The sequence below is a fragment of the Lutjanus erythropterus genome, chromosome 18 (genome assembly GCF_056507025.1).
Source record: "Lutjanus erythropterus isolate fLutEry1 chromosome 18, fLutEry1.hap2, whole genome shotgun sequence".
NCBI lineage: Eukaryota > Metazoa > Chordata > Actinopteri > Lutjaniformes > Lutjanidae > Lutjanus > Lutjanus erythropterus.
The window spans coordinates 22,426,067-22,442,351 of NC_139334.1; the positions used below are offsets into that span (position 1 = coordinate 22,426,067).

General features: G+C 41.9%; 2 protein-coding genes across 3 annotated transcripts in view; one reads left to right on the forward strand and one right to left on the reverse strand.

Annotated features, from left to right (window-relative positions):
• pld1a (phospholipase D1a) overlaps window positions 1–2,630 on the reverse strand; it is a 47,752-nt gene extending 45,122 nt beyond the window's left edge. Inside the window, exon 1 of one of the 2 annotated variants that reach the window (XM_084742232.1) lies at window positions 2,433–2,630. The gene's annotated coding sequence lies outside the window, so the exon portion shown is untranslated. Of the gene's footprint in view, window positions 1–145; window positions 395–2,432 lie in introns of those variants that run through there. The other variant, XM_084742231.1, reaches the window with a different exon arrangement.
• A 3,557-nt stretch (window positions 2,631–6,187) lies between these two features.
• ghsra (growth hormone secretagogue receptor a) lies at window positions 6,188–10,530 on the forward strand. The gene is made up of 2 exons (XM_084742178.1): window positions 6,188–7,942; window positions 9,783–10,530. Exons 1-2 carry the CDS (start codon window positions 7,108–7,110, stop codon window positions 10,094–10,096), a joined length of 1,149 nt encoding a protein of 382 aa, XP_084598304.1. The 5' UTR covers window positions 6,188–7,107; the 3' UTR covers window positions 10,097–10,530.
• Window positions 10,531–16,285: the final 5,755 nt, after the last annotated feature.

The following is a 16,285-nucleotide window of genomic DNA, read 5'->3' on the forward strand; positions in this document are numbered from 1 at the left end:
TGCTTTACATTCTTCTTCATGACCTCATCGACAACCCAAAACCAAGGAGGAGTGTCACAGAGACACATATCTCCCCCGGCCCGTGGACACAAATAGAACAGAGCAGACAAACAGAGAGGGGACAGAGAGGGGAGACATTACCAACCTGCTCTTTTTGTGGACGTGCAGCCCACATGTTGGTGAGTGATCAATCCACTTGGCTTCACTGGCTGGACGACACACACTCTCCACAAAGAAGAAGAAGAAGAAGAAGAAGAAGCAGTGGACAGGCAGCAGCACACAGCTTAGTCCTGCGCTCCTTCTGTTCTCTCTAACTCAGTAAGTGTGGCTGAGTAAAAACTAACAGAGAACTCTCTCCCAACTCCTCAGGAAGGGAGGGGTCTGTGAAACTCCGGACCAATCGCAGACAGCTGGGTCCTCCCACGGGCTCCTCTCATTGGACAAAAACAAGTTGTGGAGAAAATACTGACACTGGTCCTGCCTATTATCTCATCATTTCACACCCTCAGTCTCCCTGTTTTTCTCTTGTCCTCACCAAACTGTATATGAATGTTTGTTTCTCTGTGTTTGTCTTTGCATTTATGCCTGACTGCCTGTGGCTTTGAATATATGTCTATTGAGGTTAGAGAGAATTTTTACTTTTTTTTAAACATAATTCAGATTGTTTTTATTTGTTATCTTTATAGGCAGGACTCTGCCTATATTTGATCCTTTTTCTTAATTCAGGTGTGATATATACATATATTTTGCTCCATATTATGTTTTTCTTTTCATATTTTTTAAAATATATTTCTTAAAAATTACACTGAAATTTTACCGTATCAGCGCCCTGATTTTGGATGATAATGTTTATCATTAAACTGTAAAATATACTGCCTGTGTTACATATCTTTGTCACAAGTGTGAGCCTCTTTTGAGGGTTTCGAAAAATGTGTGTGTTGAAAAATGTGTGTTTAGGTGCAGCTTTTACTCCCTAATTTTGATATCGAAATATCCCTGAAAAACAAAACATCATGTCTGCAGCACTACAGCACCAAAATGATAAAGTTCCCATTATGCGATTTCAGTATTTCGATTAACTGTGCAGCCCTAACTGTGTTTAAACCCCTGACCACTAGATATATTCATTGTATACTATGACAGTTCCCCTAAATTTAATTAATTTCATATACATATGCATACATATGTACATATTGTCAATACTGGAAATTTTTCACTCCCTAATGTTGTTATCATGAGCCCCAAAAATCTTGGGGCTCAAATCTTCTTGTGTCTTTATTGATTTGCCAGAAACAAAAGTGTTATGCCAGTAAGGTTTAAAAACCCATATGAAAAAGAAAAAGAACAATAGCGGCTAGAATTTACAATATGCAGCATTTCCCTACAAAAACAACATAAGGATTCATATAAACGTAGTCCCTGCCATCTGCCTGTAGTTCATCATTATTTGTCCTCAGGATGCTTTGCCAACCCAAAATGTTTGTCTGTGACGTCCTGGGAATGACACTCAGCAACCAACTATCTTTGTGGTGCATTTACAGATAAACTAAAGTCTACTGATGACACCTTTAAACCTGCGTACACACGTCCTGCGTGTGTGTTCCAACTGAAATAGCTCTCTGACGAAATGTGTCCTCGTATCACACCTGTAGCACAAACCCACGCTTACACATCCACAGGTTCAAGTACGAAATCAAAAGAGATCTCTTCCTCCATCTTGTGGATGAACGGATGAAGTGCGCCCCTCATGGACAGAACATACACTCACATACAATATTGCCAGTTGCAAGGGTGTGTATCCTTATGACAGGACTTTACCCTGCACTCTACTACCACACCCTGAAGACACAGGTCAGACAAAATAACACCCAAAACAACTCAATACATGTTTACCAGACAACACTGCAGAACAACATACACATGAACCATAGAGAAACAGGAGCTAAAAGATAGAGAAGTTAATTATTGCATACACAGAAAACACAGCAGTAAAATCATAAAAAGATCAAACTGCAGGAAAAAGGAGACTTCTGCTTCATGTGTGTAACACACAGTTCACAGCCATAAAAAAGACAAAAACAGAAAAATCTCTGCTGACACTAAAATACAACCACATTTCACTGCAGATAGACAATGCCGCTGTTATTAGCACCTGTTGTCCCAGAAACAGACCAATTTTGACGTTTTTGTCTGTAAATAACAGTCATTTTAGCGTGTAGTGCCGCTATTATCGTCATTACCGCAGCTGTGCTGAGCACAAACCCACTGAAAAGCAGTTAGATTACATAATACACACGTTACAAGTTCGTAGGTTAAGGTTTTTCATTAAATTCAAACATTCCTATCACCTAAACACATACTCACACGCACAAGTACACACATACAATGAACACACACACGTCATATGACCACAGACAGATACACAGGCCTACCAGATGTGATGAAAAGGTCTCAAAAAGGCTGTGAAAGACACTGACGGGCGTCCTGCTCGGATTCTGTCCACCATTAGGATCTCTTTCGCTCTATCTCTCACGCTCACATCATGATTCAGTGGCCATAAACATAATGGTATCTGCTGGTAAACACAGCGCAAAGGGCACAGAGATAACAATATTTGAAACATGAGGATCACATCAGTGCTGTAAAAAAAAAAACCAGAGGCATATTGCAGCTCTAATTGTGCTGAGATTCACACTTTGATTGATATTTGCTTCACCCGTGAGGCCTCCAGCGAGCTGCCATCAAACCAGTAAGAAGATAAACTCAACATTATAATTCTGTTTAAGCTGACTTTATGGACGCAGCAGGATTTCAGCCCATGATAATAACGCCCTTCAAAGCCAAAACACAGTCCACCCACTATCATTATGCCATAGAAGTGCGCTGGGTAGACTGGGGGTGGTTGCAACAGGGGACAGCTGCAACAAGTCTTATTCCTTCAATCAGAATTTAGTGTCTAAGCACAGCAGAGTGTTTGACGTAGTTTTCCTTGTGACTTATTGCAAACCCTACAGACGTTGCATCCGGTGTGCCCTAAATTCGGAAAAAATATGAACAGTACTCAATGGCGAGAGACAAATTATCTTTTGATTCTCTTTGAACTGTGCTAAAAATTACACACATGATGTTTAACAATTTAAAACATAATTTTCCGCGTCAAGAAAATCTCAGTTTGTCGTAGGTTTGTTGTAGTTTAGTGTGAAACTGCTTCTCTCGTCTCACACAGTGTCGCCCATCAACACCTGTCTCGCTGCCCCTTGTAACGTTTATCTTACTTGAAGTGTTTTATCGGCGACTCCTGATGCTTTCATCAGTCGGAAAGAGAAAGACTGAGTAAGACCTGCGTTAGTCTTCCTAGGGAAAAATCTTACTTTCTCACTTTCATGACTTGTGGATGTGTAGTTTTTCTAATAACATATCTTCACAGTCTGATACTTGGAACAGTTTTATGACAAACTGCAACTGTCTTGACTTGAAAAATTATCTTTTAAATTGACAAACATCATAAGTGTGATTCGTGACACGATTCAAACTGGATCAAAAAATAATTTCGCTCTTGCCAAAGGCTACAATTCATATTTCTTCTGAAGACAGGTCACATGGTGGTCCACCAGAAGGAGCGTCTAAGTAAACTAAACTAGTTAAGTTGTACAAAAGTGGAGGACACTAACAAGCAAAGCCGTCTGGAACACAGTCACAATAACAAAGCCTCTGAAAAGCAGTATGTGGAAGTACTTTTGGTTTTACACCACAGAAAGTAACTAACAAAGCTGTTAAATGACTTTGTACAAGGCAACTATCTTACTCTACAACAACAACTAATCTGCAGAGTCACCTGCCTGCTTGACACCCAAGTAAAGTTGGAGGGTGTAAATGTAAAGTTAACAAAAAAAGGAAAATAATGTTGTCAACCACATTCAAATTCATTTGAACAAATTGTGTGTCATTTCAAAATCATTCAAACTTGATTTTTGGAAAAAGTGACAGCTCTATGACGCACATGCTCAGTTAGTTTCATACCTCTCCTTGTTTTAGAGGCATAAAACTATTTTTTTTTTCATGAGCTGCTTTTATGTCAAACTGTCCTGACCTTTTTATGTATTAATCAAAACTGACTCAGTTTCAAACTTTGTTTTGTTGACTTCTAAGCGACATGGGTCACTGTATCCAGCTGGCACACGATGTTCTGTCATGGCTGATAGGTCGGGGACAGTTCCAACACATTGTTCCCATACAAAGCAGCCATATCAAATCAGACCACACAACGGTATTTTTCAAGATACACAAGTTGTTTTGGTTTTTGGTTGGGCACATACGCAAAAGTTTAGTCCACTCAGATACAAATGCACATTTGCTAAAAGTTTGTTGCATTTCAAATCGTTCCATTTTTCCTGCCTCACATTGAAATATGAAGACTGAACAGCATTTGACTCACCTGCACATTGATTCAAGGTAGAGCTATGTTCTATGAATGAACAAAGACAACTCAATAATTGTTCATTAGTAAAATGTATGTATTTTTAACATGTTGCAACTGTCCCCAGGGTTGAGGTCAGCTGCAACATGGCTTGTTGTATGTGATCATCCTTAAATAGTATGCAGACAGATGTGAGTTCAATATATAAAGATTTAGGTGGTGCAGTCCAAATAGAGAAATCCAAAAAGTCCTGCAACGGCCCAAGTCTCCACTAATTTTGGGAGTAAAAAATTAAAAAGCATGTAAAAACCAAACTAAAGTGACTGCAAACATGATTAAATGTGGTCAAGCTACCTTTAAATCACATATATAAATGTATTCACTTGAAGATTAACAGCAACATAAAAAATATTTGCACCATGTCGACACAGAATACCCATAACACACACAAACATACATCATGAAAGCATTTCACTGTCAGTGCATACACGAAATCAAACGTGGATTCTGAATATTTTAAATAATATCCAATAATATATATATATGAATTATGAACAATAGAAAATATAATACAGGCTGAATACAAAACACAAAACAACCTCAACAGGCTTAACCTGAGACTTGAATATGAGAGGGAGCAAGTTTGAGCTATGAGGCTTTTGTAAAAATAAATGAATAAGCATATTTTTTTTATTTATCATGATAATTTAATTTGATTAACCTAAAAACTCTTTATGGACCACTGAGGATCCCCAGACCCCTATTTGAGAAACACTGGTCTAAGCTAATCTAAATATTGTCTTTTTGGGGGCTCATATAAAGTCACTGATGGAATTGCCTGAAAAGGAGCAAAGAGCAAAAATGTTAAGTTTCACAGGTAATTGTTATTTTACAGAGTTCAGCTAAAAGTCTTCAAACTCCAAAACCTTCACATTTTCTGTACACTGCCGTTGGCAGATCAGCCAATCATCTTTCCAGTTATTAGTGAGTAATATATTACTGTTTTAATCTGGCTGAAACATGACTATCCTCCACGGAGCGTACATCTGCATACAATATGTGTCTAAACATGCAATAAATGTTCGGAAACACTCTTTGAAGCAGGAGTGGTGTACACTTGTAACTGCCACATCATGGTCCCTGTTCTCAGTCTGCAGAGGGCAAATTACGGCCTCATATTAAATCTGGCCTTCGAACTGACAATTATGTAATTTGATTCTTTGTGGAATTATATAAGTCTATCACAAGTTATGTCCCACGAGGCAAAATTGTACTTTCTAAATCTTAACCCGAATGGCTCTTTATGACAGCCTGTGTGGACAGTTATATAAGGAGCAATAGCCAGATAGGATCTTAGAATTTTATGTTGATGACTAAATTGATCCTTGTGGGAAAAATATCTTTTTTACTCACCCTCCTGATGAAAGCCGCAGAGTCACACTTCTGGAGCAGGTGGTTATTTAGAGCCTTGCTCAAGGACAAAAGTGCTGCCTTGGAAGAGTTTCTGCAAGGTCACTCTTCTTTCCCTACACCCTGCTCTCTGTCCTGTAGATTATCTGAGACTGGTGGGCATGAACCCAGAGTCATCACTGCCCTATCAGCACCTGTAGGTGGCGCTGCATCACTGGACTCGCTGTGGACCCCCACACCACCCTCCCTTGAGCAGCACCACTGCTCACTTCACCTGTATATGATGTTTTGCGCACCGGGAGTCAGGATCCACACATGCACCATAACTAGAGGAGCAGAGCTGAAGGAGCCGGACTGCTTTTCTCTCTCACTCTCAACTACTTTTAATTCCGCCTCAGTCCTTTAAAATCACATTTGCATGATTATGTTGACAATGCGTCGTTGCTTCGTGGTGTTTGTGACTTTTATAAAACTGTCACCGTTTCGTCACACGGTGTTGGTTTTCACTGTGGTTGTTGTTTATCCGTTTGTGTTCGGCTGAGTTTGCCTTCCCAGGACAGGACAGGACAGATGTTCACTGCTGCTGCTGCTGCTGCTGCTGCAGCCGCATCATTACGACCCTGCCTCTGACTCACCATCACATGCAGCCCGGTGCGACTCGTCTACAGCTTTGGCAGGTTTGTTTTTGTCTGGAGCGCCGGTGCTGATGGGAACTCTTTTGGCGCATAAAGGATTCTCATGTTTGTTTTTCCTTTAAACACTCAGCCGCTGACAAACATAAAGGATGCGGGAGATAACTTGTCTTTAAGTTAGATTTTCTCCCAAAAAAAACAACAACAGATGTTTGTGTCGTTTTTTTGATCGGAATACACCTCCGCATGAATTCCGGCTATATCAAACATTCAGTATGTAATTTGTTTTGTAACTAACACGCCTACTCTTCTTTTGAACAAGTGCTCTCAGTCCCTTAACACTGCTGGACCACTTTAAAGTCCGTGTTGCAGATGAAGTGGATAATTTGACTCGATCTATGATAGCTTCTGGAGAGGACTATTTGCTCCCTGGAGGATATCAGACGCTCTTTGCGCGCTCAGAATAGTGACTTCTTTCAAGGATCTTGGTTTTACGCACGGCTGCCAGCCCTCGCCATCAACTCCACAACTCAAACTCTGATGATGGGAGGAAAGGGCAGCGCCAGGGGGCTTGATGAGTCCCAGACCCGGGGTGCCTTCAACAGTCAGGGCCAAGCACGGCCCCGTGAATAACCGTGCGGCGACAGTATGCCCTCTTGGCCCAATTTCTCGGAGTGCCTCTCCCATAACTGCAGCTGGGAGGAGACCTACAACGCCACCAGAAACGCTGACCTGCCTCCTCTGAACTACTACTCCATCCCTCTGCTCACCGCCATCACCATTGCCTGCACGCTGCTGTTTCTGGTCGGGGTGGCCGGGAATGTCATGACCATCCTGGTGGTCAGTAAGTACCGGGACATGCGCACTACCACCAACCTGTACCTGTGCAGCATGGCCGTGTCTGACCTGCTCATCTTCCTCTGCATGCCTCTGGACCTGTACCGCATGTGGAGGTACAGGCCCTGGAGGTTCGGGGACGCGCTCTGTAAGCTCTTTCAGTTCGTGTCAGAGTCGTGCACCTACTCCACCATCCTGAGCATCACCGCGCTGTCAGTGGAGCGCTACCTGGCCATCTGCTTCCCGCTGCGCGCCAAAGCTCTAGTGACCAAAAGGCGGGTGCGCGCCCTTATTCTTCTGCTGTGGACAGTGTCTCTGCTGAGCGCAGGACCCGTGTTTGTCATGGTGGGAGTGGAGCGGGACAGCATGTGGCCCATAAATCTCAGTTCTGGGATGAATGAGACTGGCTTCCTCCTGGAGGCCGGGGACACCCGGGAGTGTAAGATGACGCACTACGCGGTGGAGTCGGGCCTGATGGGGGCCATGGTGTGGTTGAGCTCTGTCTTCTTCTTCATGCCGGTGTTCTGCCTCACAGTTCTCTACAGCCTCATAGGCCGCCGGCTGTGGCAGAGACACAGAGAGACAAACATCAACTCTCGCGTGGCTCACCGCGAGAAAAGCAACAGACAGACCATCAAGATGCTGGGTGAGTTTGGAAAGCACGCAAATTACGCACAGCCATTACTGACTCCACGTTTGACAACATGCTAGAGCCCGACCGATACTGGAGTTTTGGTGCCAGCAACGATATTAGGGAGTAAAAAAGAATCTGATATCGACTGATCCCTCAAATGTGATTATCTTGTTATGAAGGCAGGATATTTACAGTTTCATATTAAACCTTATTGTCTAAAATGACAACAGGGCACTGAAAAAGTAAAGTTTCACTGTTTTTCACTGTTCACTATTTCACTATTTTTAATCATTCTAAATAAATATAGATAAAACACAAACACACTTAAACGAACACACACACACAAATAGGACAACATGTAAATTAAACTTGAATTTAAAAAAGGGATTGCATTTACATAAAATGCTGGCTTCAAACCTAAAAAATGCTCTGTATATGTATATGTATATATGTATGTATGTGTGTGTGTGTGTATATATATATATATACATATATATGTATGTACACATCTGACAACATATATGCCAATACTGATATAGACCAATATGACTGCAATAGGCCAATATTGGCCAACCAATATATCACAAGGGTGGACATCGATCAATGGGTAGGGGAGACCGGGGATGGTAGTAACACTTTTGTTTGTTTTAGCATCAGTAACTCAGTGGTTGTTCGTGCTAGATCTCAAAAACTTTGATACATGGTACCCGTATTTATACACTACTAATATAACTCAGCTAGGGGTCTGAATTTTGAATGGGGGCACGCCAGAAAAGGTTTGGGAACTAGATATCGATATCGATACAAATACTAGGAGCAAAATAAATTCCAATGTCAGTATATTGGCTGATATACAGAATATATCAATTAGCAAGCACAGGATAATAATAAGCTTTATTGTCGACATCAAGGCAAACAGAAAATGTTGCAATGATTATAAATAACTATACATTAAAAAAACACAAAGAACAGAAAAGGTAGATATATTCAACTCAGATTAATAAAAAATTAAAATTTACATAAAATGCTGCCTTTGAAACAAAAGATCTGCATTATGCTCTGTAAAAAAGTTTTCAAAAGTTTTCATACCAGCAAATATTAGACAGCATATACACTGATACTGATATACATCACTACAGCTGTGATAGGCCAAATCAACTGACTCATAGATCCATCAGGTGCTATAGATGACATCACCTCAGCTCTTTTCTTATTGGTTAAAGGGACAGGGTTACAACTTACCCGGTGTTACAATACTCCCCGGTTTCCCTTCAACTAACGTCTGGTTCTGTTTAAAGGAGAAATCTCCATCATTAATAATAATTAATCATCTTGTTGAAGGTGTGGAGCTTTATTACTGTTAAATTGAACAAAATATTAATGGAGTTTGGCAGGCATGGAGACAGGAAGCCACTTAACTCAAATTACAGTGTGTGTTATTTCAGAGCAGTGGGTTTTTGTTTACAGGATAATGTGCTTAACTTTGCAATGAAAGACAATTTAAAGTTATGAACAGCTGATCAACTTACAGTGGAGGGCTTGTTTTTGCTTGTTATTGTCAGTCTATGAGGTTGCACACATCCTGCGGGGTTCCTGCAGCCTGCCTGTCTCTGTTGCATCTGGAGAGGAGGGGGCGAGGAGAAACAACTTGCCTCAACTATAGACTGTATATTAAACAGGAGTGAAACCCATTTAATTTTACAGTCCGTGGGTCCAAGTCACTATTTGGACTGCAGTGCTCATTTTCTCAGGTGCTCTGCATCCACTCATTTCTGTACTCCTGTCCTCTATTTTTACTCCTCCTCCTCACCCTTCTCACCTCTTAATCCTCCTCCACCTCTTCCTCCTCCAGTGGTGGTAGTTCTGGCCTTTGTCCTGTGCTGGCTGCCCTTCCACGTGGGTCGCTACCTGCAGTTCCGCTCTCTGGACGCTCCGTCCCCGCTGCTGTCTCTGTTGTCCGAGTACTGCAGTCTGGTGTCTGTGGTCCTCTTCTACCTGAGCGCCGCCATCAACCCCATCCTCTACAACACCATGTCCTGGAAGTACCGGGGCGCGGCGGCGCGTCTCTTCGGCCTGACCGACAGCCACCCGCCACGAGGCCGCACAGCCAGCACCATGAAGGGAGACGGCTCCAACGGCTGGACGGAATCCACAGTCAGCTTCTAGACTGTCAAAATGTCTGGACGTAAGCTGCTAACACTGACCTAAAAGCCATTATTTCTGTCAGGCGAAAGGGAAAAACTTTTCTTAAGCCTTATTTGACAAGACTACAAGAACCAGAAAGAAAAGCCTCCATTCACTTTGTTGAAATGCATCAGTAGAACTTCGATTTTTCTCAGTTTCACTTTCTTGTTGGATAATTTCAGCAAGTGCTCTCCACTGTTCAGTCAGCAGCATCTGAAAGGCACGACTGGTGGAGTGTAAAATATACACCGGCCTGAAGTACTTGTATTGATCCAAATGTGAACAAAACATAGAGCTCGTACACACGCACACACTCACATATAAATATCTTAGACATCTACAATTTGCCTTATATTGTATTCATATTCTGGATGACAAAGAAAGCACTGTAGAACTTGTGGCACGTCTCTGTACTCCTTCAGAGAGGGGCAGAGGTGCAGTGTGTTTGTGTGTGTGTGTGTGTGTGTGTGTGTGTGTGTGTGTGTGTGTGTGTGTGTGTGTGTGAGAGAGAGAGAGAGAGAGAGAGAGAGTGAGTGAGGGAGTGTTTGCATGCGTGCATTGTGTGTCTGCCTGTGATTTATGTCATTTGTTTGAGAGAGTGTGAAGATGTAAAAGTGTTACTGTAATTTCTCACATGCTGAATGCCCTGTATCTTGGAAATTCAAGTCCATGCTGTGTTGATGCTGCCAAGAAGGACCAACTGGGGTTGGGATTCGGTCCCTGAAATCTAAATCCTGCTCCTTTTGGAACCGAGCTTTCTCCTTTCCTGTGTCCTGTACTTAGATGCTATGTGCTCAGCTCTCTATGTTGAAAAGAAAACCAGAAGATGGTTCAAAGATGTTGCTGGGGATCTGTTAAAGCAAAATAGTCACATATGAAGCTAGCTAACTAGCTAGCTAATCTATCAATTGTTTGCTAACTAGTGACTTTCTCATAGACATATAATAGAACCGAGACACAGTTGCACAAAAAGTAAGCCTCCATTACAAAAGAGCCATCTGTAAAACTTTTGACGGGACACCTTGAACTGCAAATAAGCTCAATCATGACTCTTTCTCTTCTGAAGTGATGTCATCACAATGTAAAGTCTTCAGGCCGTGCAGCAACACTACTACACATATTTACTGGCCCGTATATCCAGGAAGTAAAGCCGGAAGGCAGGAAACTTTTTTGGAGTTTGCACCAGGTGAGCAGCTCTCACTGGACTGAATGGGGGCCATCTTTGCATACTGTGTCTAGTTCATTTAATAAATCTATGTTTTTTTGCTCTGCAGCAAATTGCTAGCTGACTAGCATCAGTGTTTAGGGTTTTGGCAATATAAGCTAACTTAAGATGTGACAACATGTTGCCTTAACAAGTATCCCAGCAACATCTTTTAACCATCTTCAAATTCAGTTTGGTTTGCTTTTCAACATAGACGAGTCCAGCAAACGGCATGTACAGGAAACCAGAAAGGCGGAAGCAGACCGAGGTTCCGCTGGGTACAAAGCTTACTCAACCATCATTGGAGCACAGAGCAAAAAGGGGCGAATTTAAAGACTGCAAATGTTTCCAAGATATGTATCGTTATGTCTTTAACTTTTGTAATTATACTTCTTTCTTGTTAAATGATCATTATTCAAGCTGTCGGCTCTTGCTACTTTAAGGAACTCATCTGAAAAAAAAAGTACATGAGGAGGTTCTGAGAACATTTCACTAAGCACAGTGCATTAAAACAGTATCAGTTTGATGCATTAGACAAAGACAGCTGATTGGTGTAACTGTAAAAAACAACATGTCAGTGGCCGTAAACACCTCAGCTTTCTGAGTCTCGTGAACCGTGCACCATTGAAACATCGTTGATTTTTTTAGCCATCTCAGGTCTACTGATGTCAGCTGCCTTCATACAATACAGCACCGGACCTTCTCGGACTATTACACGACGTGTTTGTCTGTGGTTTCAATCATACGAAACGCTTTCACCATTCGCACCTTCATAAAAGTTCATGAACAGCGAGCGAGAGAATTGTTGGACCAATTGATGGAAAAATTACTTCAGTTGGGAACACGTATGAATTCAGTTTGTTGTAATCAGGTGTACTAATCTAATCTAATAATTTTTCAAGTTGGTGGAACAGTTCTCTTCGATGAGCTGCCCTGTGGATTCACACTCATCTCTAACATTAATTGTTCCCCACTCCCTAAACAGTTCAGTGAGAACATGCAGAGTGACTTCTTCTATGGTTAAATCAAACACGCACAAAAAAGTTATACTATGTATATGTTTCACTTATCCTATTTCTTGATTTGTTAGAAGTTTGATTTCAAATGAAGGACAGGGTGAGGTGCCCAGTGGAAACTACTTTCATGGGTACCTCTGCAGTGCATGATGGTACGTGAACTGAAATATTCTAATGTGCCAAAGGTGCCAAAATGTACCAACATTATTCTACAAGGGAGTTTTTAAACTGGCCTTTACTTTATATATGTGTAAGATAATGCAACTAACGGAAAAACAAAAGCGATTTAATTTTGTAACATGTATCATGCACTCTTTTGGACAAAGAAGATCAGTGAACTGTCTACAAGTGATGATGTTCTGCTTTGCTTTAACTTGTAAATAGATGCTTTGTAATGCTTTACACTCAGCGCTGTTCACTCAGATGGTTTCAGTAGTCCAAATCACCGCAGCAGCCTCCACTTCTCTGCACTGGATTTCAAGACATGGCCTCCTGTTGCCTCTGAAGAATGTATCTCTGTTAATGAATGTTTCTGACTGTACATACTGATGTCATTGCATATTTATTAATCTACGGGATGTACACTAATTAAAAGAGTAAAAATGTATTCATTTTTTTGAAGATGTCTGTGAATATCTCCAGCTGGGTAATGTATCTGTTGATGATAAAGTCTTGTTGAAGTAAAAAAAAAAAAAAAAAAGGAAAAATTCAGTTCTTCTTTGCTTCTCTTTTATAACCAATATTTGTATTTTGCATGCAAGCTGGAACACACCAGACAGTTTGGTAGCTTTTTGTCTCCAACAGGTATGAGACGCTCACAGAGGTGGGAAGTAACTAAGTACAACTACTTTGTTACGAGGGATGCACTGATACCGATACCAGCATCGGGTATCAGTCCGATACTGTCCTCACGTACTCGTACTCATAAAGCTACTCCGATACCACGTCACGAAGAGTAGCTGCTCGATACAGTAAACATTTGAAGAACCGCCATGATGCAGAGTTCAAGGTGTTTGCTGATGCTTACCCTATTTTTTGGATGCGTCGTCATCATCATCAGAGACTCATTGTCCTCAACATCATCCATTAATGACCGCAGAGACTTTAGAAACTGTCCGTAAAATTCCATGATGTAAGTCCATGTAAAACTGAAATAAACGCACAGACATACATTACATAATGTTTGTCTCAGCAGGGTGTAACACCAGTTACTAGATCGCAATCTTACCACAGCTGTGTGATCCCTGTCATCTCAGCTGGCATTGCATGTTTGTGGCCACAAGCCACAGCACCGCCCAGTCACCTAAGACAGCTTCAAAGACAGCAGGATCTGCTATGAGACGCTACACAGGGTTCATAGCACCCTCAGTCACCTCTGAGGTAACCAGAGGTACCTGATCAAACCAATTAGAGTGTCTGCAAAACCCTCTGAGAACAAAATGTTCAGCTGAGGACAGCTGAAAAATAGAAAAGTATGTGCGAGTGTGACAACGGATTATAAAATCCGAAGTGAATTAATTAAATAGAAGCTGGGTTGGCATCTCATAGAAGATGGTTAGTGGGTGGATGATAGGTGAGGAGCAGAAGAGGTTTAAAATAACCTAGACATTAGGTCCCTATTCAAAAAAAAAATTGCGCAATTAAAATAGACAAAAAACAAAAGGTGAAAGAGGAGAGGTTTTTTCAGTGACTCAGACATCATGATAGTTTATTTAGATGTGGGCTGTGCAAGTAGAGCGAGAATAAATTAACTTTAGACAAAGAGGAGGAGGGTGGAATTGAAGAAGAGTTCGCATCTGTCCCCATGTTTATCACTGTCTGCCTGTACATGCAGTAATTTCTTTATCTGGTGTATTAGTCATGACTATCAGTTGCTAACTCACCGAAAGGTGTGCAAACAAAGGGAGGCATGAACGTACATGCTCGTGCACCCTCGCAGAAGCTTAAATTTATTTGGAGGACGGATTTAGCAAACTTCTGGACATGTTCCACAGGAGTCTTGGTCCTTGGTCCGTGCAGACTTGGCACAAACACACACTTATTGGAGAGTCTGCAGTGGTGGTGCAGAATCCCAGAGGGGCTCAACTGGGTTCAGATCAGGACCCTGTGTAGACACAGTTACATTTCTGAAGCCGCCGTCTCACAATGGCACAAAACCCTGCATCCATTTAAAGGTCCAGTGCGTAAGATATAGGAGGATCCAGTGGCAGAGTATTGCTTGGGTCCAGATCAGAGAATCTGTCCCCTCCATTGAGTGGGCGGATTGTCTGGCCTGGCATCGTCAGATAGAACAGTGGTTTCTAGAGTAAAAGATAAACAACTAATGAGCGCCACAGGGGGACTAATGATTAGCCAATCAGAGCCACATGGCAACATTAAAGTCATAAAGTGTTGTCAGGGTTGTTAAGCTCTGCACTGGTACCAAGGAGGAGTAATAACAATAATGACCGCTATAGATGCTGCTATCAAGGCTGTTTAAAGTTGTCTAAAGAACAGAAGTGTGTATAGATCAGTTCAGGCTGCAGTACAATAATTACTGAGTTGTCTTCACTGCCCACAGGAAAGAAATGAAAAGCCCCTGTTTTTGTAACGGGTTTATGCAGCAGCTACGAGGGTTGGGCCACAGCAGTCACAGACCAAGAACAGACCAAGTATTCCAGATGCCTGTCTCCCCAACAACGCTTTCCAGCTCCTCCTGGGGATCCCAAGGAATTCCCAGGCCAGATGAGACATGTAATTCCTCCATCAAGTTCTGTATCCACGCCAGTGTCTCCTCGCAGTGGGAAGTACCTGGAAAACCTCTAAAGGAAGTCGTCTAGGGGGCATCTTGATCAGATGCCCGAACCACCTTAGCTGGCTCCACTTGACGCCAAGGAACAGCAACTCTACTCCTTCAAAGTTCCTTCAAACTCTACTCAGAGTTCGAAAGAGAGTTCAAACTCATTTTGACTGCTTGCATCTGCGACCTCATTCTTTTGGTCACTACCCAAATTGTAACGTACATTGCATGCGACATCCAAAACTTTCCCTTCCACCCCAGCTCTCTTTTTACCACAACAGTCTGGTGCAGCTGACATTGCACTAATCAACTTGTCAATCTCACATGAACCAATAAAGAGACTTAGATATACTTAACGCCTTTGCTTGGGGCAGCAACTCACTCCCCACCTAGAGGGAGAAATCCATCATTTTCTGGCAAAGAATCATGGCCTCAGACATGGAGGTACTGTCTCTCATCTCTGGCTGCTACACACACTCACTGCTGCAAACTGCCTTGGTGTGCGCTGAAGGTGACAGTCTGAGGAACCCAACAAAACCACGTCATCTGTAAAAAGCAATGATGCAATCCTCATCGTCGTTGTGCTCTGAGATCCCATCCATGGAAAACACAAATAGGACTGGAGAACAGGGGCAACCTTGACCATTCATGGCAATCCATCCATGAGATATTTGATGCCATTAGAATAAAAGTGGTGAGAGGGATATTTATTGATACCGTGGTGTTCTGATGATTCTTCACAGTTTCTGCAGGGAAAAATGTAGATTCCCTCACGAGTAAACCAGCAGCCTGGACTGTTGACACTTGAGGTGCATCCATGGGCACTTTTTTTTTGCTGTATCACAAAGAACCACATCAAGAAGGTTTTTTTTTCAAGTTTGATAATTTTATTGCCTCATCTTTTTGTCCTTTGCCAAAAGAAGAGGAACACAGCCTGGTTTTGTTTTGCTGTGACCCATCTGTTGAAAGGTTTGACAGGGTTTACGCTCTTCAGTCTCCTGCATGTCTTCAAGTTATTAACTCGTAGACCTGTGCCTCAACTGTAGATTGCACAGCCAGAAAAGTATAATACATCACCTCTGGATTTTGCAGCAAAGGCAGCAGCTGATTGGATTTTTTTTGTTTCTTGGTGAACTTTAGATAACGTTGTTGGTGAAAATCACACGAAGTCG